Source organism: Sciurus vulgaris (assembly GCF_902686455.1).
Source record: "Sciurus vulgaris genome assembly, chromosome: 11".
Classification (NCBI taxonomy): Eukaryota; Metazoa; Chordata; class Mammalia; order Rodentia; family Sciuridae; genus Sciurus; species Sciurus vulgaris.
Window position 1 is genome coordinate 81251576 of NC_136472.1, and position 18780 is coordinate 81270355.

The window sequence follows — 18780 nt, forward strand, 5'->3', positions numbered from 1 at the left end:
AATTTAAAAAAAAAAATCTGAGAGTTGATATTTAAATGTTGACACACAGAGAAATACATTCACAGCTACTGTTAAGTTCTTTCAGTAAAATGTTCATTAAAGCAGCCATAGGAGGTCTTGTGTAAAAGCCAGAGTGGTGATCATTCTGGAATGACCCTGACTTGGCACTGCGCCAAAGCTGCTTGCTTCCCCTGACCAGGTTCAAGGGTTTTCAGGAGGAGGCAACCACAGAGAACTTAAGTTACACCTTTCTGGATTAAACAACAACAACAAAACTTGTAGAATAGAGAAAATTTTTTAAAATTTAAAGTTAACAATGCTACCTGAGTGATACACGGAAAAGAGTCAGACTCTGGAGTCAGTTTGAACTTTAATTCTGCTAGGTACCAAGTACATGACCTTTAAATCATGGTTAAGGATGTGGTTTATGGAGCCTGAGCAGCTGTGTTCAGACTCCAGCTTTGCTAACTACTGGTTACGTGGGCAGGTACTTAACAGTTCTCTGCCTCAGCTTTTCATCTGTAAAAATCTGTACAATGTGGATAAAAATAGGATTTATCTCATAGGTTGATAAACAGTTAATGAGTTTCTATATAAAGACTGTCTAATACATAGTAACACTACATAAGTACTTATCATTATTGTTATTAAAATCTTGCTTCTGCTTCCTCAGGCAAAAATGGAAATAACAATATTTACCTTAAAGACTAAATGAGATATTTTGTGAAAAATGCTTAGCATAGATTGCACATAGTGGAAATTCAACAAATAATAACAATTATTAACATTAGCTCAAAATGTGTTTTCACATTTTTTTCTAATACTGTTGCCCACATGTTCTCAATGTTGACAAGGAATAGTTTAGAAGACAGAATAAAACATTCTTTTTCTTTAATGGGTTGAAAAACACTTTCAAATCAAGTAAGCCAAGACTGCAGACTAAATGTGCTAATATATGAAAAATCAGGCATCAAATGAGTATCACAAAATATTGTCCTCCTTCTCTGTGTTATTTAAGATTTAAGAAATATATTGTTTGTGATAATTCCACAAATGGGTTTTAGACCTAATGATCTATCCCCCATTCTCTCCACCTTTCCCTCTTCTTGGATAAATGTCTTTTTAAATTATCAATAATAAAAGATAAATATTGTTTCCCCTATAAGGAAAGGAGGAAGCACTTTAACAAATGTTGAGTAGCAATTACTTGCTTTCCTTATTGTATCTCTATTCTTTTCAACATCATCCTATGAGCTATTATTTTCTTTCATTACAGATGAAACAGCAGAAGGATTATACAGCCTGAGATCATACAGTCATTTGCTGCGGTCTTTTAAGTTTTACCAAATTTCAAGAATAGAGCATAGTATTACTAACTAAAGTCACCAAACTGTACATTAGATCTGTAGCACTTTTTGATACCATATAAATGAACTTATACCTGTTGACCAACATCTCCCCATTTCCCCATTGACTGCAGAGCTTCAGTCCACCCAGTTCCCAAAGTCATGCTGCCTCCTTCTATTAATCTTGCTTCCTCCAAAGAAGTAAACATCTGACTGGAAACTCTGGAAGTAGAAGAAGCTACATAGGATTATGGATAGGACCTTTAATAATGGACCTTGAAGAAAAATCAAGGTATATTATCATGATTTTTATAAACTATAGAGACTACTCCCCAGATATCTGGCCTAATCTACTTATCTCTTATAATTCCATATGCCCAGTACATTGCACATGATGTCTAATCTCTTGTAGTTTTCATCATTTAATAGTTGAGTGAGTCTTGGCTTAGTTAGCATTACCTTGTATGTAACACAAAGGGGATAATTATAACTGCTCACTGGAATTATTATCCAAATTAAAATATAAAGACCTTATAGAATGTAAAGTATTATACAAATATTAGTTCTTATTAATATCATGATTCTTACAAATTCTACAAAGTATTTAAATAATATGTACACAAACTCAGGATATTCTGATCCTGAATAATGTTTGTGAAAAATACAAGTCTGTGGCTGGGGCCAGAGGAGAATGTAAAGAACCTCTAAGTATCCTTGTGTATGACTTGCACTGCAGACTCCCCTTTCCTCCTGGGCCCAGTTGAAACTGTCACAAGAAGTCAGTTTTACTGGCTAATTCTTATTGTTCTTTCTAATCTCAGTCACCCCTCTAAAAGACTACCCCTGATCCAATAGGCTGTTTAGACACCTTTTCCAAACTCCTGATAGTTTTTGGTATTGACCCCAATACAGAATGTATCACCTATACTATATTCTTGGTTTATTCATCTGATACTGTCTACTTCCCTGTCTCCCTGAGGATACCAAACACTGGGAAGTATTTGTTGAGTAAATCAAAAGATGGAAGATGAAATACTGTATGGATGGATGAAATGAAAGATTAATAAAATGAATGAATAGAAATGGAGAGAAAAGGAGAAAAATCAGAATTAAACACAAAAGAATTAAGTAAGAATTTAAATGAGATGGAATATTAAAAGTAGAAGACTATTTTCATATATGACTGATGGGAGGAAAAACTCAGTCAAAAAAATTCCATAAACCCATCTATCAGGAATACCAAGAGTTGTGCAAATGTTCATATAATTTCATTATAATCGGTACACAAATATGTACAGATTATTACATATATTCTAGGTACCTCCTCTGCTACAAGCATAGGGAATGGCAAGTGCAAACTTTCTAAAGAAAAGCATCCCTGCTGTGGTCAGGAAACAAGGAAGCTGAGCAGTAACAAAGGGAATGGTGGGCAAGGAAGGCAAAGTGGTCAGCTGGAGCCAGATCATGGTGTCTTATAAGGAAGGACTTTAGATTTTACAATCTGGCGACATGATCTGATTCACTATTTTAAAAAAGTAATGTATGGTGTGGCATGAGTGGCAAATTTAGAAACAAGAAAACTGTGGAAGACTATTGCAATAATCAAGTGACAAGTGATGTGACTTGGACTCCTGCGCTGGTAGTGGAGAAGCAAGCACTTGTGGATGTGTTGTAAAAGCCTACAGAATCTCCTGGTGGATTTGGAATGTGATGTGAAAGGAAAATGAGATGGACGGCTGACCCTGGGACTGTGACCTGAGCTAGTGGACAGAGGTCTCATTTAGTATGAAAGGGAGGAGAGGGCAACCCTCAATGGTTTGCTTCTGGACATATTAAATGCACTGATTAGGCACTGGGGTTCTGGGCATTCATCTCTAAGAAACATATAATTAAGAAACAGGATCGGATAGAACATACAAGAATTACCTTGAATAATAATAATAAAAAAACCTTAGAAAATCTAAATGATCAACAAAGCGAACACAGCTAAGTAAATTATGGTTCATCTATATATAATAGATCATTATATAGCTACTAAAATATGTTTGGAGACTAAGGATGTAAGAAAATTCTCAAGATATGTTACTAAGGTTTAAAAAAACAAAAGGCTCAACCCCACTGTAATAATTTGGTTCAAATATTATAAATAAGTGTGCAGATCTAGAAAAAACTCAAAGAAAATTCACCAAGTATTAGTGATGATTATCCTTCTTTGGTGGGGGTACTTATTTTGATTAATTTTTTGTTTATATTTTGTTCATTTTATAATTTTTCTACATATTATTTTATAATTAGGAAAATAATAAGATAAAAGCACAACATTGGAAAGAAACAATCAAAGAGGGTTTACAAGGTAGATTTATAGGTAGTAAAAAGAAAGAGATAAAGATTGAAATGGATGTCTGGGAAAAATATATGAAGGCAATATTTTAAAAATGTTTTTTACTCAGAAACAGTTTGTTCCATTATCTATATTAATGAAATTACCTAGAAGCAAAAAGTGAATGATATAACCCAAAACCTATGAAATTTTAAAGTCTATAATATAGTAAGAATGTAAGTCTTTGAAATGGAATGATTGCAGTCCCCGGTTTTCTCATATTTTGTTAGGGTAAACATTAATATTAATTGGAAATTAATAGCAATCTCACTCACAGCAGCTAATAATACAGAAGATGGCAAGAAGTCACTCAGGGATTACAATGTTGTCATAGATAATTGTCAAAGTACACATCTGCATGTGGACAATTAGAAAACAACTGTTTTCTTATCTTCTCTCAGTTTATTACTTTAGTGGTATACAGATGTGAAAGCAAACTCCTAGAGGAAGAGACTTTCTACTTTCCTTGAATCACAGTATATACCCTGTTTCAGTTCATGCCCACAAGGGCCAGAAATAAGCTGCATTTTGTATTATTGATAAGGGACAGGGTTTAACCAGGGGTTGATTGCTTCTATATTTGTCTCACCAAAATCCTTCACTGTCATCATGAATTCTTTTTTGTTTTGTTTTGTTTTGTTTTGCATCAGTCATTCTAGAAGGCCAAGGACAAATTCATTCTATTAGAAGTAATGTAGCATTGATTCAATAACTCACGTTTTAAATCTATTGCAACAATAGCTATAGATGTGCAATAACCATCTTCCATAAAATTATAGGCATAGTGTTGCATGTTTATATCTGGTTAATTCATGATACAGAATGATAAATATCTATAAAGACAATCTTAAAATTCCCATTACTGTTTCAATTTTGCTAACATTAAATTCATTTCCCTGACAGCAAACAACAGCTTAACCTATTTCCATTACATATTTGGATATCCCTCTTTAATTAAGATTTGACAACTTCCCCATTAACATACTCTCTCTACTTCTAACAGGCTAGCTCTATCAATTATGTTTCATGGCTTATGTAAGTAAACCTAAATGGTTATGTGGAACCATCATCAATAAAGAAAAACCTCCTTGAGGCTTTCACTTGATGGTCTATCCTCCATCTGTCTCACAATTTTGCACTACTCCTCCTTCCCATTATGATACTTTGCTTCAGAGGAGACTTTATACTACCAGGCTCCATATTAGAGAAATCAGGCACGCAGCACTCAGCAAAGCAGATAGCTCTGAGACATGTGTTTATGAATGCTTAATTTGGTTAAGTTTTATAATGAACTTTATAAAGACCATGAGGAGCCTGATGTCATGTTTTGCAGAATTTTTGAAAGGAAAATTTATGTGATGTTAGTTAACAAGAATTACTATGGAGAGTAAACTAAGGGCAAAATCAACAAATGATCTTCTTTAGCCAGAGATCAGTCTTATGGACTGGTTTATACCGTAATTGGTTCCACTGAATCCTAGATTAGATTTTCATTTCAGGTGGTACTAGATATGCACTGAGGTGATAGAAATAAAGAATTTCAATAAAATATTCAGACTATATGGCTTTCTGTAATAAAATGTTCTTATATGTTTTACACGATAAATTAGTTGAGAATTAGTATAATGTAGATTATAACATGTTTCAGCAGCTACATAATGTTTTTTACTACATTTCAATAAATAATTGGAAAATGTTGCCAAGAAGGTTTATTTGTGGAACTGTTCATCTTAAAGTCCTTGTTTTTAACAGTATTAATAATAGCTAATACTTTTCAAGTTCTGACTTGTCTCCAAGCACTTCACATGTATCAGCACAGTTTATTGTCACAATAAACCTATAAGTGTAAAGTATTATTCTGCTCCTTTTATAAATGAGAAAATTGAGGCAAAGGGCAGTTACACAACTTGTCCAAGATCAGCCTGTTAGAAAGTGGTCAAGGAGCAGGGTACCTCCAGGACCCAGGCACCCAATACTCTGCTTTCCTGATCAATTCTACACAGGACCAGTTGTTTGCTTAGGTTACCTGCAGCTCTTTTCCACTACACCTGGTTGAAAGTGTGTGGGAAAAGAGGTCTTTACTATGTAAGAAGGATTGTCCAGTTCATCCAAAAATGGTTTTAAATCACTAAGTATAACATAAAAAAGAGAGAGAGAGAGACTAGGAGATGACCACACTTTAGTGTGACAGAAAGTCTTGTGTGATTCTTTGAGAGCTTATTTCTCATGGACAGCATGAATCTTGTGCCATTATTAGGGGACTGTTTCTGTAAAACAAAATTGGTAATTAATAAACTCAGGGCTTCTGAAACTTGGGTACTCATATGTACCTTGGTGTTTATGGCATTTGCCAGGACCTATTTTCCATTAAGATCTTGGATAAAAGTAATTTAGTTGCTAATCAAAGCAGTTTTTCATTGAAAAAAAAGGAAAGATATTCTCCAAGCTTTTATGAGAAAACACAAAATTTTGTATATTTTCTGGACAGAAAGTTCCCCATGTTCTTCTCCTGAACCTAAAAAGAATAAATTCATTTTCCAGGACCTGAAGGTATTTGGGTAGAAACATTTGAGAAAGAGTGCCTCTAACCAGTTCTAATTCACTGTTCAGTTCAGTTCTAATTTTGGTGTTAAAGTTAAACACCAAAAAAAAAAAAAAAAAAAAAAAGGCAAATTCTTGAAAAAAAAAAACTGGAAAATATTTGTGTTGTTCCTGAAAGGTAACTTTATGGGTGATGAAGAACACAGCAGTTGTAAGCAGTACGATAGCCTGAGTAAAGCAGGCTGCTCTTCACCTAGGACATGGGCATGCTGTGCTGCTCAACACAGCTCAGACCCCTCCTCTGCTCTGTTCTCCCTCGGTTACGCCCCTCCCTGTTACAGCTGCCATAATTTCTTCCCTCATTTCTTCAGTGGCACTTCCATTTCTCCACACAGCAGCGAGAGTATTTTTTTTTTTTTAAATATAAATTAGATCATTTAATGTTCCTGGTTAGTACCCTTTAATGGATTCTCAGTACACTTAAGATTAAATCTATACTTCATCATTACCTACAAAATCCTATATCATTTGATTTCTGTCTCATTATCCAACTTAATTTTCTACATTTCTGTTAGCTATCTTTTTATAGCCAAGATGGGCTTCTCTATGTTCCTGGAACACATTACATTTATCCCTGCAACTCAGTGACTTGTCCTTACTATTCCTTCTTCTTGGAATGTTTATTTTCTCTGAACTTCACATCACCATTTTCTTCTTTTTATTCATGTCGACATTCAAATGCCAATTCCTCAGAGAGATACTCCCAGCATATCCTACCTCACGTTCTCTCTGCCTATCACAAGATCTTACTTTGTTTTCTATACAGCACTTAGGCTGTCCAAACTTAATGCATTTATCTACATATCACTTATTAAACATCCTTAAATGTAAATTCTGAGAGGACAGGGATCTTGTTTGTTCATCATTATGATTTGTTGTTAATAGCTGTGCTTGACACATAGTAGAAGTGAAGATCCATTTGAATAAATAAAGGAATGAGTCAATGAAAGAGAAAAGACAGCTTTACTATACATCGGATGGAGTCAGCTAGTGTTCTGTTTTTCAGGGAGATCAGAGTGGAGGTGAACTCTACCCTGATGGGATCATATCTACTAAGTAAACAATGTAGTCAAACTGGTGAGGATTGAGTTATAATTTGGAGTTGTCCTTGGAAGTTTCTATAGACAAGAAAACTTTATTAAGATTTTGTATTATGCTTTTGGATCAACCAAACTGTGTGAGGGAACACTATGTGGAGACAATCAGCAAGAATCCTGGCTATATTAAGTTTAGGGCTAGGTATCTAACACTGGTTTCTAAGATTGGGATTATGTCTCTTATCGCTGTATTTAGGTCCTGGTTTTCACAATGACCTTTACTACATTCAGAACTTGACAAATTAAGTGCCCGCATCTTGAAAGAGTAGTTTTACTTTTCATCCTCTTTTTGCTTTCCATTTCCATTTTAGTATTAATAGTTTGCATGGGTATCCTAAGACTATTTAGCCACATGGTGAGGAAGTGTGGCTTGCATTTTTTCTGAGCACCAGGGAAGAACTGGCCATGTAGAAGTAGAATCTACAGTTGTAGGTAATATATAAAGTGGATATTATTCACAGGTGAGTCTTGATTGATTCTGTTTTTTTTTTTTTTTTTTTGTAATTGTTACTTTCTTTTCCCAGACCAAAAGAATAACACAAGATATACAATAAACATCATTTCAGAGAAACAGAAAAGGACTGGACTCGGTGTTCAATGCAGGTACTAAATATGAATCTGTCACTGTTTATAAGTATGGGCCTAGGGAAAACTTACAAATCATTCTGGGCCTTGAGATCTTTGCCCATCAAATGGAAGAAGATTAGACTCCATGTTTATTTATGGTTCTTCCAACTCTGATAAGTCTACAGTTTCTGAGCCAAAAGCTACCTTGGCATTATTGTTTTCCAAAAGATAAAAACTAGGTATCAATATCACTAGGAATACTCATTTATAGGGACTTATTTGGGACCCTAAAAGATAATTTTCTTCAAGATTTTAAAATTTGTGTTTCCTTTCTCTATGTCAGTGGAAAAAACTAAACAATCTTAGTATACATCCATAACAAAAGCTCTGGGGATATAGCTCAGTGGTAGAACACTTGCCTGACATTCAAGGCCCTGGCTATGTTCCACCCCCAGTACCAAAAGGAAAAGATAAGTGACTGTAAGTCAGGGAAATAGAGAAATACTTAAAACAGACCAAGATATGAGTTAGTGCAATAAAAGATTTCCCATTTGATGTGATTTTCTGGAATGTTGGAAAGTTCTTGTTTCATAGAAATGTTTTTCTTCTGGCTCAGGTCCCATTATTAGAGATTCATTACTTGATTTATTATTTTAGTAAAATACAAAGTATACCTCAAACATAAGCTACTACATGACCTTAGGATAACAATAAATTTATGTAGCCTCTTGAAAATTGCAAAACATATTCACACATATTATCATATTAAAACCTTATAATTCCCTGAGGAAATGAGAAGATCTTTCCCAAATCTACAGATGAGAAAACCAAGACTTGAAGAGATTGATTTTTTCAGTGATGTAGGAAGTAAGAAGTAGAGATGGGTTGACAAACCCAGTTCTCCTTATCCACCATTTCTCCATGAAAAGAGGCTATATAAAATGGGGGGTGGGAATGTGAGGATGAGACCTTCAAAGACAGACCAAAATTCAAATTTTGATTCTATCTGTTGTATGATATGAGGCAATTTCTTAATCTCTTTAAGAATTTTTGTTATCAGTAAAAATCAAGAATAAGAACATCATATAGACAATATAGGATGATTTATATATATATACATAAATGCATGTATATATGTGTGTGTGTATACATATATATATATATATATATATATAGAGAGAGAGAGAGAGAGAGAGAGAGAGAGAAAGAGAGAGACTATTTGAACAAACTATTTCCCTAGTATAAATACCCTTCCTAATCTCTTAACTCTGACCAATACCTATATATTTCCAAGTTCAGACTTGAGTCATTTCTTCTTTAAAATTTCCTTTGATCCCATAGGCTTTTCCTGTACCTTCCATGTTAAATTCAAACTCATTTATAAATATTTCCTACATGCTTCTTGTGATGTTAGGGAACTCAACTATGGCTACATGAAAGCATTTCATAGAAGTAATCTAGTTTGTTTCTGTTAGTATTTCCCAGATTTTTAATTTTATCCAAAAGACCTATGACATTTATTTATTTATTTTTTAATTTAATGTTTTAAATTATTTTTTGATTCATTGTACATAATGGGGTACAACTTTCATTTCTCTGGTTGTACATGAAGTAGAGTCACGCTGTTTGTATAATCATACACGTACATAGGATAATGATGTTTGTCTCATTCTATTATCTTTCCTGCCCCCTGCCCCCACATCACCCCTCGCTTTCCTCTGTACAATCTATCCTTGCTCCATTTTTGCCTTACCCCATGTCTCCCTGCCCCCTGTCATATATCATGAACTACTTATCAGAGAAAACATTCGGCCTTTGGTTTTGGGGATTGGCTGATCTCACTTAGCATGATATTCTCCTACTCCATCCATTTACCTGCAAATGCCATAATATTATTCTTCTTTATGGATGAATAATATTCCATTGTGTGTATATACCACAGTTTCTTTATCCATTCATCTGTTGAAGGGCATCTAGGTTGGTTCCACAATCTAGCTATTGTGAATTGAGCTTCTATAAACATTAAAACTGAAAAGTTTTTTCTCAGCGTCACTGTAGTGTGCTGATTTTAAGTCTTTTGGTTATAGGCCAAGGAGTGGGATAGCTGGGTCAAATGGTGGTTCCATTCTGAGTTTTCTAAGGAATCTCTATACTGCTTTCCAGAGAGATTGCACCAATGTGCAATCCCACCAGCAGTGTATGAGTGTACCTTTTTCCCCACATCCTCGCCAAAACCTATTGTTGCTTGTATTGATAATAGCCATTCTAATTGGGGTGAGATGGAATCTTAGAGTAGTTTTCATTTGCATTTCTCTTATTACTAGAGATGTTGAACATTTTTCATATATCTGTTGATTGTTTGTAGATCTTCTTCTGTGAAGTGTATGCTCATTTCCTTAGTCCATTTATTGATTGGATTATTTATATTCTTGGTATAAAGTTTTTTGAGTTCTTTATAAATTCTGGAGATTAGTGCTCTATCTGAAGTGCATGTGGCAAAGATTTTTGTCTGCTCTGTAGGATCTCTCTTCACATTGTTGACTGTTTCCTCTGCTGAGAAAAAGCTTTTTAGTTTTAATCTATCCCATTTATTGATTCCTGCTTTTATTTCTTGTGCTTTGGGAATCTTGTTAAGCAAGTCTGGTCCTAAGTCAACATGATGAATATTTGGACCTACTTTTTCTTCTATTAGGTGCAGGGTCTCTGGTATAATTCCTATGTCCTTGATCCATTTTGAGTTGTTTTTTGTGCAGGGTGAGAGATAGGGTTTAGTTTCATTTTGCTGCATATGGATTTCCAGTTTTCCCAGCACCATTTGTTGAAGAGGCTATCTTTTCTCCATTGTATGTTTTTGGACCTTTGTGTAGTATGAGGTGACTGTATTTATGTGGGTTTGTCTCTGTGTCCTCTATTCTGTACCATTGGTCTACCTGTCTATTTTGGAGCCAATATCATGCCGTTTTTGTTACTATTGATCTGTAGTATAGTTGACGGTCTGGTATTGTGATAGCCCCTGCTGCTTCGCACTTCCTGCTAAGGATTGCTTTGTCTATTCTGGGTCTCTTATTCTTCCGACCTTTGACATTTAAAAAGAGGAGTGACATAAAGTTGTCAACTATCATTTTCTAGGTAAGGACATAATAAGTAACTACTTTTGACTAGCATGATTCTTTTACAAAAGAAAGAACATTTTAGCACCAGAAACTATAACCTCAAGATTTTGAAACAATTAATAAATTGATTTGTGGAAAACTTTCTGCATGAGTAGAGTTTGCATAATTAGGGAATAGGCATTGGGAAATTCACTGATTTGTACATATTTCCTCCAAATGTAGTAGTTATTAGAATTGACTTCTTAATCAATTTTGCATTTCTAGTGTAATCTCAACAATCTAGCCAGGCATGGTGGCATACAACTGTAATCCCAGTGGCTTGGGAGGCTAAGGCAGGAAGATCGAGAATTGAAAGCCAGCTTCAGCACATGTGAGGTGCTAAGCAACTCAGTGAGACCCTGTCTCTAAATAAAGTACAAAATAGGGATGAGGGTGTGGCTCAGTGTCCAGTACCCTTGAATTCAATCCATGGTACCTTCCCCCTAAAAAAACCAGTCTAGTAGGCAATATTCAATTAATATAATGAATGAGGCAATGGATCTGTTTCAGAGAAAATACCTCTGAATCCCATGGAAATGCCTAGAGCACAGGGTACATATGAGAAGATACCAGTAATGGTGGGAATAGTGGGGGGAGCATATGTGTGTGAACTGACATGATTTACTTCATAAGCCAGGTACCAATTATTAAGAAGATGTTATGGAGAGTTATTAGTTAAGACTGTCCTGCAGGGGAACAGAAGAGGAACCAGGGGAAGATAGTAAGACACTGGAGCATAGTCACTGTAGGAAGAAATTGATTCTCTTTCCAGAACATTCCTTGTGACATCCAAAGTAGATTAGGAATAATACTAAATACAGTTTCTGTAAATAGATGATAGTCATTGAGTATTTATGTGCTACTAAGTACTTTGCATTTATTATTATCTCATTTAATTATTACAACAACCTGTTGAGATGGATTCAACAGCTATTCCCTTGCAGAGATGAGGAAACCACGGCTTGCAGTGGTGAAGCGATTTCCCTAGGGCCACATGGTTAGCCAGCTATGGAGGTAGGTCTCAAGCCTGCTGTAGTTTTCTTTAGAAGCTCACCAAAACTCTCAGATTCCTGGGATAAGCAAAGTTTTATATGATTTGATTTTCACTTTGAAATTAGGGAGAAAATAAGAATGTGTCTTTTTAGTCAGGATTTTAATATTGCTGGAGAAACTCAGTTCTACTGAAAAACTAACTCTGTGACCATAAGCAGTTTCCTTTAAACTTTTTGCACTTCAATTTCTGTCCTCTAACATAGGAATGAAAACCTTTCTCTCTGTTTTGGGGAGGATTAAATGGATCATGTAGGTCAAACAGCTAGCCATGTGCCCGGATTATGAAGAGGCTTTTATAATTGTTAATTTATTATGGGGCCTAAGATAAAATGACATTTTCAAATTAAAAACATATCAAATATTAGTGATAGGGTAAAAGCAAATAGATCATTGCTTTAGTGGATAAAGGTGTCTCTATTTACACAGTTCTTTATAGAGCCATGAGGATTATCTTTGCTGCAGCCCTCATTTTAATTGAAAGCATAAAGATCAGACACTTCAGCACAGGAAGAAGTTTATATTTGATTTACACCACAGATGTACATTTGCAGCTTCCAAACATTTCATTCCTTGGCTAAAGATATAACAAGCTACTTCAGCAAACCTGATATTGCAAAATAAATGGAAAATGCTTAATCATTTAAAAAGATATACCAAAGAACGGAAAGGCCAAAGAACGTGCATCTCCCAGCCGAAAGGCTCCTTACTTTCTTAAAGGCTGTTGGCTTCAATTAGACAGGCAGGAGAGAAAACCAAAACAATCCATCTCTTTCATTTTTTACACACAAAAACTAGAAATAAAGTACACATATCTATATTTAGTCTCATTTTTTTGTAAAAGTATTATTCAAGGAGAAAGTCCAACTATAGAGCAAGGTGCAAAATATGAATTTATTTTGCCAAATCAATGCCACGCTCCACCACAGCTAAGTATGTATTTATTTGTGTTTGTGTGAGCATGGAGAAGATATGAGAGGTTCATGACAAGCTGTCATATTGCATACATCATGATAGGTCCCTCTGGAGGAAGTTTGAGGGAGATTTTTGTTTTTAATTATCTTTTCATTCCTTTGCTACATGTACTACATAAATATTGCTTTGAAACAAAAACATATAAAATAAAAAGAAATATACATTTTAATTATTCATTCACCCATCCATTCATTTACTGATCATTTAATATTTATAGACTCATTTCCAGTGACCATTAAACTACTTTGGTCTCTGTGAACTGCCAGACTCAACTTTTTCAGAGGATGTCAGATGGATACATTTGGCTTTATTTGGGAGCTTAATAATGTAGTTGCATGCTCTTAGAATCCTGTTCCCATTTGGAATTAACAGGGCATGTTAATTTCAAACCATTTGGAGTAAACTTCATTTCTTTCCTTTCAACCTATAGCTATTGCACCGGAGAGATGGTTGATTAATTCCCAAATTCCATTGAACTATAAGTGGCTATTGGTGCAAGCATGTGGGATTTTGAGTCAAATGAACAGAGTTTCAGATCTGACCTCAGTCAATCCAATGGGTAAACGATACTGGTATGTAATTTCCCTCCTTTGGAACCTCAGCACTATCTTCCCTACTTAAGTAATACTTATACCTATCTTACGATATGCCCAGTATGCCTGTAAAGTTCAATGAAATCAGATATGGAGAGTCTTAAGAAATCACAAAGTGATAGATAAGTGCATATTACTACAATTGTGGTTTTGCTTCCTACCAGAGAACAATAAAACATATTTACAAGTATTTGAAGCTTTGCACTTGAGAGAAGACTATGCTTATTGAATGGCACTCAGAAGCTTCAGTTAGTCCCCAAAGTAACAGTTCACATGTTAGGCAAATGTGATTTCTTCCTGGTAATGATAGCAAACCCAGTTACCCCACAAGCATATCTGACCTGGTGTAGTCATCTTCAACAAGCATGTGCTTTGGAATTGGCGAGTACCTTCCTGGAGAGATGGGCGGCAGGGAGGTTTTGTATTCTAAAGTGCCATTGTTGCCAGAGAGTAGATGATTTTCCATTGGTGGAGAATAAGCTAAGGGGAGGGGGGGGGAAGAAATGATATGAAATCTGTTATGTGGGTGATTCAATGTGCCATGCTATACTTCAGAGGATGTGTTAAAAATAGGCTTTGCTACGTACTATGGATTTTCTCGTCCCCCGAGAGAGGAGTTGCTGTTTGTTTGCATTTAATATATACAAGTGCATGGTGACCTTTAGGATTGGAAAGATGTAATAACCATTATATTGTAATGTCAATTAGTATAATTAAGTGAAGAGAAGAATTGGAGGAGAGATTCAGCACACATATTTTCAGAATGATGATTAATTTTCCATTGAAATAAAATGTTAGGTTTCTAATTGCAGAACTCACATTCTTTTCACATAATTAATATATAATCACCAAAAGCAAAAGGCTTATAAGGAATAAGTTCTTATATAAGACTTTCTCCCCTAAATGCTATATTCTCATCCCAGGAAGGCCATGAACTCTGGCCTTTCTTTTACACTCCTCTTTCTTAACTCATCTGCTTTCTGAGCAACTGAGAGGATACCTCCTGACTGGGTCTCCTGCCCATCACTGTCTCCTCAAATACATCTTATACATTATGCAGTAATCCCATCTGAAATCCAGTTCTAATCATGCTGCTCTCTTGCTTAAAGGTTCCCCATGTCCACTACTGTATTGAACATAGTACAAACTCTATCATTCTTATAAAATTGATCCATTTCAATACCCTCTTATACAAATCATGTTATCCTCAAAGTCTGTGCTTCCTCATAACTGTACCTTTGTTCCACTGTACCAACTATCTACAGTTTACGTCTCTTCCTCCAAATCAGATGTAGAAATCTCACCATTTTTCATGTTACAATTCAAATGCTACCTTCAGCCTAAAGATTTTCCTAATCTTCCAAAGATAGATGATATATCTCCCTCCTTCGAGTTCCCAAAGGATATTTATTTTTACCTCTCCTATGGCATATATATCCCCTCTGCTTCAGCCAAATATTGTAGCTATTTATGTATCTGAATTAGCTTACCTTCTAACCCAGCTCCTGGAAGGCATGATTATATCTCTTCTGCATCCCACATATTTCCTTATGAGGAATTTTGCACATATTAATTTATTCAATATGTATTTTTTGAATTGATTAGTTTTATTTTTCTCAAAGCCTGCCTTCTCTCTTTGACATTGACCTTATTATAAGCCCTTCATAAATGGCTCATAGATTGATTTATTTTAATTTATAAAGTTTAAAAAATTCTGAAAGTTAAGATTCTTTCTTACTCTAAGGTAAGACCGTTCTCAGCTTACTGCCTGCTTTTTAAATAAAAGATATATTTGGGGGCAAGTCATTTCAGAATCTTAATTAAGAAAAGTAATGGCTAATGTAATGAGCAGGTAACAAAATAATTCAACCCTTAAATTTTTCTTAAGTTAACAACTTGCTTAAGACTATAATCCTAATTAATGACAGGTCCTGAAGACGTTTCAACTTTCTAGAGTCACAAATGAACTCTCCAAATTTTGGCATAAGCAAGCTTACTTACGAAAACAAAACTATCAAATTTACATAAAAAAAAAGTGAATTGATCCTAAATTTAGTCCCCAAAGACAGAACCTTAGATTAGGTTCCTGTTGACCTATTAATGAGAGAGAAAACATGGGGCTATTGTAGCAGAGGATTTTGTGAGGACCCCAGCACTGTGTCTGAGGTCAGTTGCTGCCTTGGAACCCCTTCCCGAGCCCACCTCTACTCTCACAATGACTGTTTTCTCTTGATTCCCTGCAATATAACAAATTCAGGCAAAGGCAAAGTTATGATGATGATTGAGGATTGTGATTTCACCATCCAACCACAAAATCTCCCTTCCTTGGGAAGAAGCACAGAGTTCTCTCTGCTTTTTTGTTAGCCCTCTTCTCCATACTGCTGCTATGTAGATATGAATTAGGATGAGAGAATATTATGACCTAGAATGATCATGCGTCAGGGCTTGAGAAGTAGTCTTGTGGAATGTGTTGCCCCTACACTATGTAATCACACTGGTGGACCTGGCAGCTCATCAAGGTGTTCCACCTTCCAAACACTAGCTGAGGTCCTGTAAAGCAATGTGGGAATGAAGTGTAAAATTTTCTCTCTGATGTATTTCCAGAAGCTAGAGAACAGTGATGGTGGAAACAGAGGACTTTTAATACGGTTTTGTAGAATTTCAGTTTTGTACACTTGGCATACTATTTGAAGAGGACACTGAGCATGGTACTTACAGTGAGTAATATCAGGTGGACCATAAGGATCAGTCATATAAATGGTGGTGGGTTTGCCAACTTTTAGATAAACTACATCAGATGTGTTCTTCAATATTGCTACTGCTTCTTCATGTGTCACTTCTTCTAAACTGTAGTTGTTTACCTGGGAGGGGGAAAATCAATATTAGAATTAAACCTAGGTAGTTGAAGAGAAGGTATCTGGAATTATGATATTATTATTTGATACTGAGAATTGAACCCAGGTGAACTTTATCATTGGGATACATCCTGATGATGATGATGATGATGATGATGATGATGATGATGATGATGATGTTGTTGTTGTACTGGGAATTGAACCCAGGGATACTTTCCCAATAAGCCACATTCCCAGACGTTTTTTATTTTTATCTTGAGACAGGGCCTTGCCATGTTGCATATGGCCTTGCTAAGTTGCTGAGGCTGGCCTAAAACTTGTGATCCTCCTGCCTCAGTCTCCTGAATCACTGGGATTACAGGCATGTGCTACCACACCTGCCTCAAAATTATGATCTTAAGGATTAAAGTACACAATGGAATATTATTCCATCATAAAGAAGAATAAAATATGGCATCTGCAGGTAAATGGATGGAGTTGGAAAATATCATGATAAATGAAATAAGTCAATCCCTAAAAACCAAAGGCCGAATGATTTCTCTGATAAGTGGATGATGATACATAATGGGGAGTGGGGGGGAGGCAAGAATGGAGGAAGGATGGATAATTTAAAGGAAAATGAGGGGTGAGGAGGGGGTGGGGGGAAGGAAAAATAATAGAATGGGACAAGCATCATTACCCTATGTACATGTATGATTACACAAACGGTGTGACTTTATTTCGTGTACAACCAGAGAAATGAAAGTTGTACCCCATTTGTGTACAGTGAATCAAAATTTTTAAAAAATGCAATGAATAGTTCAGTATCTATGTAATACTTTGACACAACAGGTGGGTTAAGCATAGCAAAACAAATAAGGTACAGTTATTCATGCTATAAAACAAGATTGCCTCTGCTTTTCTCTATGAGGACGTGGCATATTATAATGAAAATCAGGACCATATTCATGGAGAGAAGAAATAAAGGGCCAAATGTATTTCTTACTATGTTATAGTTTTTGTGATTAAAAAAATTAAACCCATTAACTGAAAAACTGAATAAAAAAGACAAAACAAAACAAAAATCATCATCTCCCTAATTGGATATATTTCTTTAAGTAAATGTGACCATATTACAATCATTTCTTTGGAACTTGTCTTTTTTGTTTGTTTTAAATCTAGAGTGACTGTCCATAACATTGATATTCAACAACATGAGTTTGTTTTTCAGAGAGTACGGCATTGCACGGCAATAATATTGACTCAACTAATCCCTTACTGGTACACGTGTAGCTTGATTCTAATTTTTTGCCACTATAAATAATGTTGTAATAACCCTTTTTTCTATATTTATATACAACGTTAATGATTTCTTTGGGATAAATCACACACTTGGACTTGCTGGCCCAAATTGTATGAACATTATTAAGGTTTTTGACAACTTTTCCAAAAGTGCTCTTTGAAAGATGGATGTGTTTATCTTCATACCAGCACTATATGAGGCCCCCATTTCCCTACAACTTCCCCAGCATTGTATTGACTCACTTTAAAAATCTTTCCTATCTGTCATTTAAGATGAGTCTATTTTTCAAGGAAAATGTGCTAATGTTAGAACACGGGACTGCACAGGTGAGAAAGTTCAATGTATTCTATTGCCATTAGTCTTAACATCAATGACCTTTTCTTTATTGCACAGAGAAGCCTGGAATGCAGGTAATTCTTGCTTCATGGAAGTGACATTACAGCAGATATATGAAGTATTTTTCTGAAATTAATGTAATATCCCCAGAAAGACCTAGTCTTTGAGAAAATCAGAATATATATTCAAAAAGTATCCTAAGTACATACGTTATCTTTATCTGGCTATCATTTTTCTATGGAGTGATTATTTAGTCACTTTCTACTGAAATGACATAAAATTAAAATAAATGTGCCCAGAACATTGGATTGGATCCCTGTTCTGGGATCCTTATCCCTTATCCAAGGGAGTATGTTTTAACATCCCAGTGAATACCTGAACTAGTTGATAATATTGAATACTATAGATACTATATTTTCTCCTATGCATATATAATTATGATAAAGTTTAATTTATAAATTAGGAATAGTAAGAGATTAACAGCAATAGATCAAAAGTATTAAAATATGGCAATTATACCAATATACTGTAATCATCATCATCATC

General features: G+C 35.1%; 1 protein-coding gene and 1 long non-coding RNA gene across 24 annotated transcripts in view; one reads left to right on the plus strand and one right to left on the minus strand.

The window, feature by feature from the left end:
- Nucleotides 1–18780, minus strand: part of DLG2 (discs large MAGUK scaffold protein 2) — a gene marked incomplete at its 3' end in the record, with an annotated part of 2081919 nt that overhangs the window by 466400 nt on the left and 1596739 nt on the right. For all 23 annotated transcript variants that reach the window (XM_079105558.1, XM_079105557.1, XM_079105560.1 and 20 more), the window contains 2 exons: nucleotides 16478–16622; nucleotides 14103–14241 (listed from right to left, as the gene is read on the minus strand). In XM_079105558.1, the coding sequence (XP_078961684.1) occupies nucleotides 14103–14241; nucleotides 16478–16622 (284 nt within the window). The remainder of the gene's footprint in view (nucleotides 1–14102; nucleotides 14242–16477; nucleotides 16623–18780) is intronic.
- LOC306640916 overlaps nucleotides 1–18780 on the plus strand; it is a 43604-nt gene that overhangs the window by 24278 nt on the left and 546 nt on the right. The window contains exon 2 of the long non-coding RNA XR_013757961.1: nucleotides 7949–8027. This is a non-coding gene — a long non-coding RNA (uncharacterized lncRNA). The remainder of the gene's footprint in view (nucleotides 1–7948; nucleotides 8028–18780) is intronic.